This window comes from Tasmannia lanceolata, unplaced genomic scaffold (genome assembly GCF_043159265.1).
Source record: "Tasmannia lanceolata isolate RefF3 unplaced genomic scaffold, GAP_Taslan_0.1 ptg000003l, whole genome shotgun sequence".
Taxonomy (NCBI): domain Eukaryota; kingdom Viridiplantae; phylum Streptophyta; class Magnoliopsida; order Canellales; family Winteraceae; genus Tasmannia; species Tasmannia lanceolata.
Genome location: NW_027518680.1, coordinates 10,838,029 through 10,848,183, shown reverse-complemented (window position 1 = coordinate 10,848,183; position 10,155 = coordinate 10,838,029). Strand labels below are relative to the sequence as shown.

The 10,155-nt window shown below is 39.3% G+C and overlaps 2 protein-coding genes across 2 annotated transcripts; both read right to left on the bottom strand.

Moving 5' to 3' along the window:
- Window positions 1-1,756: 1,756 nt before the first annotated feature.
- LOC143861156 (uncharacterized) lies at window positions 1,757-2,928 on the bottom strand. Its single transcript, XM_077372087.1, has one exon. It carries the CDS (start codon window positions 2,828-2,830, stop codon window positions 2,108-2,110), a length of 723 nt encoding a protein of 240 aa, XP_077228202.1. The 5' UTR covers window positions 2,831-2,928; the 3' UTR covers window positions 1,757-2,107.
- Window positions 2,929-7,154: 4,226 nt separating this feature from the next.
- LOC143850866 (wall-associated receptor kinase 3-like) lies at window positions 7,155-10,155 on the bottom strand. The gene is made up of 3 exons (XM_077360145.1): window positions 9,209-10,155; window positions 8,714-8,881; window positions 7,155-8,588 (listed from the first exon to the last, which is right to left on the bottom strand). The coding sequence occupies exons 1-3, from the start codon at window positions 10,053-10,055 to the stop codon at window positions 7,432-7,434; spliced, it is 2,172 nt and encodes a 723-aa protein (XP_077216260.1). The 5' UTR covers window positions 10,056-10,155; the 3' UTR covers window positions 7,155-7,431.

Below are 10,155 nucleotides of genomic sequence, written 5' to 3'. Positions count from 1 at the left end.
ATGTGCCGCCCCCACTTCCGCATCTGAGGAATCATACACACCAATAGAGCCGTAGTATGCCCACATAACATCCCCCTTATCATTGTGACAAACCCCTCCCACTCCTGCCGGACCCGGATTGCTGGAACTTGCACGATCGAAATTAACCTTATACATGTTTTGAGCAGGGGGGGCTTCCACCTATGCAAAATAAGATCTCTGTGCTCAACACCAACCTTCCCAAAGATCAAAAGCCGATACAAACCGGAAGGATGGTATCCAAGTGTTTACACCCTCAAATTCAAAATTTGAAAATATGGATTAGTGGCACAAACACAAGGTGACACACAACTTTAGAGGTTGCTGTTATTTTGGATATTGATTAAGGTGCAAAGATATATGATAGGGCTTCTAGAATCACAAGGCCATATTCCAATTGAATATGATTCACCACGGTTACAAACGATTAGAAATGAAAATATTCTTTAAGGCATGTGTGCTATTCAAACTCTGTAGCCATCAGCAATTCGAAGTCAAATCTTCATACAGACACATGTGCTATTCGAACATGTGCGGTATTTGAATGCTTGGACAACAAATAGTGAACGGTTGTACGAAAATAATTCACATGTCAACGCAGAGATTGTAGGAAACTGAATTGTTACAAGCAGTTAATCGAAAACTGCCAAGACAGAAGCTTATAAATAGAGGAGAAGAACTTGAAAAGAAATTTGACCATCATCATTCTATCTGTATTTTACATCGCTGGCAGTAGTTTGTAACTTAGTCTTCTCTTTTTCTTTATTCTCTCTGTGTATTTTGCAGATCATCAATGGGCATTGCAATGTGAAGTATTCTCTTGAATTGCAGTAAATTTTCTCTTTACACTAGACGAATTATTAAGTCCTTGTTCACAAGGCATTTGAACCAGTAGTCACTTGATTGTAGTTCGCTCAATACTCGACATCGAGTTACACCATTTTAATTGGAAAAGGCATTCGAACCTTTGATCAAAGGGTCTCTCTCATATAATTAGTGTGTAGGATTTTCGCACCAACACCTAGAACGAAGGGTAAGCCACATTGTATTAATCACTTCACCTCTAATGAAATTATATCTATTTCCACATGGCTCGTAGACTAGTGTACATAGCCTTTGATTGATCTATCAAATAAAACCAGTACAAGCAACATGTTTTTTTTTCACGCCCAAATGAAAGATGAGAGTTTGAATCTGTTGGTCCCAATTTGAATGGATAGATCATGATTTTTCCCTATTTCTCAAGATTTAATTTTTCTTTGTTGGCCCGAATTAGATGGATCGTGTTATGCCGCGTTGTAATGATAAGAGCAAGGTAAGGGAGCTAGGAAGATACATAGCCAAAGGGCCCGTGTAGAGCTCCCCAAAAAACACATATAAGCACCAAAGGGCGATGATATTTTCACCCCCCATGTAGTATGCAATCCCCACCCCCCCCCCCCCCCCCCCCCCCCCCCCCCGCCCCCCCGCGGGAACCATTTTAACATGATTTGACGTCAAAAAGCGTTAAAGTTGCCCACTGTTCACGTTATAAGGGGGGCGAATGCGTACTGGAAGGGGGGTGAAATATCATCGTCCGCACCAAAATATAAACTTTTATATATCAAAATACTTACAAGAAACTTTGTGTTCTTCTTCCTTCTAAATCTCTACACTTCTTCTAATCTCTTGTTTTCACCATTTTCTAACTTTTTTACTTCACCATTTTCTTACAATCTCTACACAAATGAATAAGTACTTATAGACACAAAATACTCCTAAAATAGCTGATCACATTAAACACACAGTTGTAGTCCCCATGAGTCCTTTAGGTAACCTAAGCAACATCATAGAAATTCCCGAGAGACTCTTTGGGAATCTAGAACACCATTTTCAATACATAATAATTATCCTAGAACACCACAATGACTTTTCACATAACAAGGAACATAGATTTTGACTTACATTTTCCAACAGAATGACGCTAAACAAACCAACCAGAGAAACTTACATGCATATATGCAGTAAACTATGGAAGAGTTAAATATATAAACAGATCAACAAGCACGAAGTCATTTTTCACTTGGCTACCTTTTTGTTCCATTCCCTGCTACTTGGATATGAAACCCCCCACCACAGCCGCTATGATAGCTGTTGGGTCTCCAAGGATAGCCGAGACAATAACACAAACTGCACCCCCAGCAATCTCACAACACTTCCTCACTTTCCCTCCTCTCTTTCTGTGATGATTTTCCAATGTACCTCTAAGACTTGGAATCCTCGTCTGAATCTCCCTCAGCTTGTTCTTGTCCACGTTTAGATATATAGCTTGCCAACTTTCCACTAGCAATTCCTTGACACAAGCTACATGAAGGTTGTAATTCTTGCAATCTGATCTATAAGACCAACCCAACCCTTTACCCCCACATCGATGGCAAGAGCTTGAGAGCTTCAAACACAAGTAGAGATTGTGTTCTCCATCGTTTAAGGTTTGTGGGAGATTTGCACAACAAGGGTGGAGATCAAAGCCACAGCGTGTGCAGTGGTATACAAACCCAAGAACATCTTTTCTACATGCATTACATATCCTCATGGCTGAGCCTGGTGTCTTGTAATAGAAGCCAAAGTCACATTTGTTGTAGAATGAGTGTGTTATGGTAGGAGGTGCCAAGGCACATGCCTTGTGAAGGTCGAATTCGCACGCGTCACATTTGTATTTGAGGCCTATTCCAGCTTCCTTGCACCCATCACAGAAGAATGGGGTTTCAGTGTATTCGAGCTTGAGCTTGTGTTTTGGATGGGAGGGATGAAAGATCTCCCTGTCGAGCTTCATGGTTTGTTAATTTGGGCTCAAGGGTTTTTGTCTGTTGTTTTTGTTTTCAGGTAAGGCTTAAATGGATGTGAGGAGAGAGTCGGGGAGTTGGGTTTGTTTTGAAACTTTTTCTTTTTTTAATAGTAAAAGTTGTTTTCTAGCAATGTCCTCAAAGCAACAAGGCCTCAAAGCATCTGCTTTGCTTAATTGTTACGAAGAGAGAATAACTTAACCGAGGTTGGTGCAATAAACAAGGTGTGGGGGGTTGAGTGATGGATCAATAAAGCATTTGGTGGCTTCTGTGCCAAGGGGAGATTAGAGGTTTTTTGGCGTCGTTGATTTGATTAGTTCCCCTTCATGTTATTTCTCCACGATGAACACTTTTGTAGCTTCACTATAAATCAGAGGGTGTATGATTTGGCTATTTTTTTAAAATTAGATTAGCTTCTACACAACCACCTTCACTAAAGCAAACCCAGGTCGGGATTTGGCATTTGAGTTGCCCCATGGGCTCTTCTTTTGCTTTTCTTTGTGCTTTTTCAGGTACAAAACAAAGGCCTGAGCCTAAGGTCTCATTTGATATATCTGGGATTGTATTCATATCTGTCATTTCCAAAAAGTGAAAACCTGAACAGAAAGTACTATCTTGGATTTAGCTGGAAGCTTCCTCTCCTTTGATAGAGAGAAAAGAGTCCGGAACTTCATCATTTAGAGGTATGCTTACTCTCAATAGGGTGCGGCCACATTCTACTTGTTACTACACAGTGGGTCCCTCTTCTGATCGATCCAAACTGTTCACTTGAGAAGCCTTGCTATGGATCTTTCATGGCCCAAAAATTAAGCCAATCATGCAATTGTAACATCAATAAAGTTTAATTTTTGACATTCAATAAACAGTCAACTTCAAGTAGCCCTTAACTGGCTCGTTGGATCAAACTCCACAATTTTCATAAAAAATTTGAAGGAACAAGACAATACCCTTATGTTTCATACTTCGCTTCCGGATTTGTATGACAACCTAGTGATGACTCTATTATTTGGAAAAGATACAGTGAAGTTAGAGGTCATGGCGCCACTCTTATCTTATGAGACGCGGAAAAAACAAGTTCTTGATAGGAGTCAAGAGGATGGACTAGTTGTTCAATGTGGAAATAAAAAAGAAAGGTTGTCTAACAAAGGATCAAGAAAAGACGGGTCAAGATCTAGGTCAGTATAATTGGTGTGCAATGTTATATTTGCAAGGAATACGACAACATCAAGAGGGATTGTCCGAAGCAAGCTGATAATTTGGATAATAGTGCTACAAATATGGTGGTGGTAGTAATAAAGGAGTAGTAGAGCGAAATTGTTAGAGATATTCTCACAATCTCTACAAGTACTTACACTTCTCCATATGATGAATGGATTTTAGATTCAGGTTGCTCTGTTTATGTATGCTCTAGGAGGGAATAGTTTGATATGTTCCAAGAGTTAAGGGCATGTGTAATGTCTTTGGGTGACGGTTCAACTTGGGACATCACGAAAATTGAGACTATGACTAAGATGTTTGATGGAGTATTTTCTACTTTAGGTAGTGTGGTATATGTTGGAAAGATACGAAAGATTCTACTATCTCTTAGCAGATTGAGTCCAGGGTTTGCAAGTATTATGCTACTGGTAGAGCTATGAAAATCACATGTGACTATATGGTTCTAATGAAAGGAGGAAAGTGTAGTGGATTGTATCATATTCTTGGAGACACAATGGCTAGAGTTCCTAAGGTCTCGATGGCTAGTTGGAAACAGAGTGTCGTGCGCATGAATAAGGTCTCTTTCGCAGTTGGTGCAAAGACGACTTTCCAGGTTACAGATGATGGTGAGGAGGTGACAATTCCTACTATGGTGATGACTTATTAAGATCCCTCCAAGGTTGGTTCGGTGAGTCAACTGGTTGGCAACTATACGTGTGCAATGGCCGTGTTGATCGAGTCAAGTGGAGTCAGAACCAGGCTGATTCAATCTTGTGTAGCTAATACTTCAGAAGATCATTGGTGGTTTGCAGCTAACAAACCGGTTGCAACATCAGCAACAAATCTTTTAGTGGCTGGGAAACAAATCAAGGTGGAGAATTGGGAAAGTTGCCTTGTGTCCCATGCTACTCACCCAACTACTATTTTTGGTGGAAAGGAATCCAAAGTGAGAAACTCGTTTTTAGGTTTTTGGGAAAAGCCTAGATATAAAAATCACAGGATCAAGTGTGGTGGGGCATTTGGAGAGAGAGAGAGAGAGAGAGAGGGAGTTTTCTTGCGGTTTTTCTCTATGTTTACTCTTGTATACACTCTTGGTTGACAGGGCAATGAAAGGATTTCGATGTCCCAAATCTGGGTGTAATCTTGTCATTTTCTTCTCGTGGAAGATAATGTACTCGGACATGGGCTTAGGCATCTTGGCCTATGTAAAATCGGAGTTCATCGTATGATTTGCTTTTCTTTTTACTTTTCCCTTTACATGTGTAAAATCGGATCAGATTTCTCAAATAGACACATACTGGAAGCAGCACATATCATAGAATAATTGGTCCTAGTTTCTTCTTTTAAGAAGTCTCTATGGTGTGATGAATTCTCCTCTAACTAACCCAGTATCCAAGTGGTCGTCACACCGTGTCGTATTTTTTGTAGTCTGCTAGTAAAAACTGTTATATCTTGTCCGGTGAAGTTTCTGTCACACACACACACACTTCGCTGTGTATTTCCTTTGCCCTATTTCGAATCTTATGATGGGGAATTTAGTAGATTTGAGTTCAAGTGAGGTTATCTTGGGTATTATATTTCAAAGATTTAGAGCTTACAGAATACAGATCCCTGCCTGCTGTGCAGTCCTTTGTTTTTCTTTTGTCTGGAAAAGGAACTAAAGATGAGTCTTGTATTCTTTGAATGGTCATAAAATTAGAATGGAAAAAAAGCTAAACACATGCTTCCTCCTTACGGAAGTTCCTAAAAGTTGGAAAAGAAAAAGCATCATATTCCAGCTTACCTTAATGAGAAAAAGGCCAGTGTTGTTGTATCTGTGGGGTTAATGGAATGTCAGAATAAATCAGGTTGGAGTTTATTAATTGTACAGCTAGGGAGACAGTCCATTTTAACTCACGCTAATGTCTGTAACAACTCTAACTTACACATTCCTATAATTAGATTAACAAAAACACAGGATAATGCGAATAACAGTACAATAATGAATGTTTTGTTAGCCCAACTAGTGCTAATTTCTGTTAGATATAGTTAGAAAAAAGGGATTTTTTTGGTAGGCAAGTTGGGGTGATGTTTGGCAACCATGAATTTTTTTTTCATGGAATGTTAGTTTGCCTAGAGGTGAGAGAGATGTAGGGAGAGTGGGAAAGAATTGAGAGGGCAGGACTGATAAGATAGTCCCAACTAGCTGAAAATATGAAAAGAAAAAAATCTATTTTGATTGAAGTCTTTCTTTTCCTGTTTTTATAGACACTTCTGACAAACTCATGATTCTCATCACTCATGCCCTCACGATTTTCTCCCTCTCCTACCTTCCTTAGCCCTCTCCCTCCACTGCGTAAACTAAAATTTCATGGCTTCTAAACGTGCACTTAGTTTCATCCAAAAACAGAGCTTCATTGCAATAAAAACACTAAAAATACCCTTTTTTAATTCTTAATATACATGTATAGTCCATTTCAAAAAAAAATATACATGTATAGCAGGATGGAATAGTTTGAAACCAAGCTCTGATACCATATGAAGAATAGTTTTACAATGATTGGTGTGCTAGCCCAATTAAGAGTAATCATTGTATAATGTACTAAACAGTTTGATTACGAAACAAAAACTAACAATATCATTTTGAGTGTTAATATACATCATATTACCAAGATAAAAGCTAGCTGGCCCAAGTGCTTTGGCCCACTACCCTTAGTTGATGTGGCCGCTTGGATCACCTCCAACATGAAAGGCTTTGAGGAATGGTCATAGGGCCTACAACTAGAGCAGCACATCAAGGAACATCGCCCAATTGTGTCCTTTAGGTGGTCAAAACCAATTATGCCAGGCATGTCACAGCAGACAATGTAGCAAGGCGTGTGCGTTTATCAATCATCAAACGAAAATACTCTTCCCATATTCATTATTAGGGGTGTCAACAGATCCAAGTTGGATCGGATACAAGCCGCATATATGGTACACAATATGTTCTGATTTCTTATAGGATCCTACTTTCAATTTTGGGTCATGATCCATTTCGAATCGGAGTTTCCTAGCTACTTGCTTTGTATGTAGTTAGAATTAAAAAAAAAAAAAAAAAACGCAACGTTTTGTCCACTACCAGTGTACGGTCTACGCAGTTTATTTATTCAAATCAATCCCTTGTTCTATAACTAATCTAAACTTCTAAATAAGTAAAAAAGTAACAAAGACACTAATATGACTTGCATACAAGCATCTAGCAAAAGAAAGAAAGAGAGATTCAAATCGTCAGAACTAACCTGAATTGTCAACAATTCCCAGAAAAAGACCATAAGCAATCTCTTTGTAATTTCCATTCAAAAGGATGTATTTGACTCCACAGTTTGCAGTTTGACATTTCAAAGTCTAATGTGTTGACTTAAAAACCAAGGTCCTATCGAGACAAGTCAATGGTAACGGTCAAATTGGCCTTGAAGCTGTCTTGCCCATCAGCAAAAGTCAAGGATCCACCATTGACCAAACCTTCATTCTCCTCATTCTCTACTACAGCTTTTCTTCCAAAACCATCAATGAGAACAAGCTCTCGAGCTACCTCCTTCATTGTGGGCCTTTTATCCCCTTTCAAAAGTAGACACTTCCTCGCCAACTCGGCAACGGCTTGCAACTGTTCAATGCTACCTTCACTCGTTACATTCTCATCCAAAAATTCAGTCAAATTCTTACTCTTCAAAGAAGATAAGAAATACATTGCTAGATTACTATCTTCTTGCGATCTCTCGAAAGAAACGGGCTTTTGTCCTGTTAATAGCTCAACAAGTACTACTCCAAAGCTATACACATCACTCTTTGCAGTCAATTGGCTTGTTTGGAAGTACTCAGGGTCCAAGTATCCTAAAGTCCCTTGCACCAATGTGGGTATCTGTGTTTGATCCAATGGAACCAACCGCGAAATACCAAAATCTGAAACTTTGGCAGTGTATTTATCATCTAAGAGTATGTTTGAAGACTTAACATCCCTGTGAAAAATGGGCACTGAAGCGGCAGAGTGAAGATATGCTAGGGCTTCTGCGGTTTCAATTGCGATCCTTAAACGATTTGGCCATGAGATTTGAGTAGCAGAATTCTCATGGATGTGTGCATGTAGAGTGCCATTAGAGATAAACTCGTAGACCAACAATGGAACCTCGGTCTCCAAACAACAGCCCAAGAGCTTCACAACATTGCGGTGATTGACTTGGGTTAGGATTACGACCTCATTTATAAACTGATCAATTTGGTTTTGATCCATGACTTTGGATTTCTTAATGGCGACAGTGGTTCCATCTTCGAGAATTCCTTTATATACTGTGCCATATCCACCAGTTCCAATGATTTTAGTATCATCGTAATTCTGAGTTGCTTGTTTGAGCTCTGCTGAGGAGAAGATTCTCGCACAATCGGCGCCTTCACGAGTAGACACTTGTTGTTTTAATAGTAGTCCTCCATTTTGGAGAAAATATTGCTCTTTAAGCTTGATCAGCGTCCGCTTTTTGTGGACAAAATAAAACCACAAACCACATAACAGCATTACAGAGAAACCCAAAACTGTCCCTACATGGAAGCAATAGAAAACAACAAAGAGATGGAAGGTCAGAGTAGAGTTCATATGTATTTTCTCTAGGTCTTACAGTGGCTGAAGACTTGAATTTCTGAATTAGAGAGGGTTTTTAATATACCTAGAACAGCTTCAACAACTTGAAAAATCTTTCTACATCCAGAGCCATGTCTTGTTCCATCCCCAGTACTACCAAATGGGCATATGCAACTATATCCGGGAACTTCATTATGACAACGAGCCGCAGTCACGCAGGGACTAGTTTCCGAATTCAAACACTCATCTGCATCTGTCATCAGGGGAAACAAACTTCAGAAACTCCCTATATATTAACTTCCTTTTAGTATATAACTAAGAAACTCTTGTGATGTTTAAGCAATCCCACAATTTCATCCTCTTTTACTTCTAATACCAAAAAAAAAAAAAAAGAATTCTTACTACTCACCTATGATCTATATTTCTACTACCCTCCCTTATTTACATTCATCAAGAGAGTTCAGAGAAAAATTGAAAAGTGTTCTTATATGATGAATGTCTCTATTTTTGAAAAGGAGAAGCAGGAGCATTCATCACATAAGAACCCAATTAAAACATATCTTAGAAAAAATAGTTATACCTTGGCAACCCTTAGAGCCATTGAGATATGGGTTTCCAACATACCCATCAGTGCAATTGCAGAGATACCCGAAACCTCCAACCGAATCGACACAAACGCTATTCTGTCCGCAGACATTAGAATTCATGCCTGAACAATCATGGTTACCAATACTCCAATCTAATGTCATAGAAATATCCGCAATCCTTAGAAAATCCCTCAGATCAGATTCCATGAAAGTGAAACTTCCTCTTTCCACCACAAATGCATAGCTACAGTTATTAAAACTCGAAACATTCATGTAACCAAACATGTTACTAGCACCTAGACCAAGATATTTAGCCCCCTTCGGAATCCCCGATTGGCAGCAACCCGCCCCCGAGCAAGAACCATTGGCAACACTGTTTCTATGAGTACACAGAGACACACATCCACTAGTGAATGTGTCATCATTGGCGATCACTGCGACTGTGTCACATCCTATTGCCATGAAACTGTTTGATTCATCAGAAATGGTGAATGGGCCATCCTCTGGCAATGAAATATGGGTAAGGGTACGGTTTTGTTCCACGCAATCTGTGGCTATGTAATGTGTAGAATTAATGCTTAATTTCCCATTAGAGATGTTCAAGATTTGAAATTGGGTTCCAGCAAGAAAGGGAAGAAAGGGGATTGGAGTTGGAATTCCTGGCTTGCATGAAACTTCAAAATCAGAGAGAAAACAGCCATTACCAATGCCAAAAGGGTATGGAATTTTAGCATTGCCACATTTCTGAGGGCACCCATCAATGGCCTTTGCAGAAATTTGGGATGTAGAAATGAGTAGGATCAAAATCCATGAGAAAGATGCAACAAGAATTAATCTCATATTGGGTTAGCAAGTCATGTGGTGGGAATACAGTTTTTGGATTTGTTTAAGAAATTGGAAGGGTCAGAACCTGGTTGTTTGTCATGCTTCTTCCTCTGAA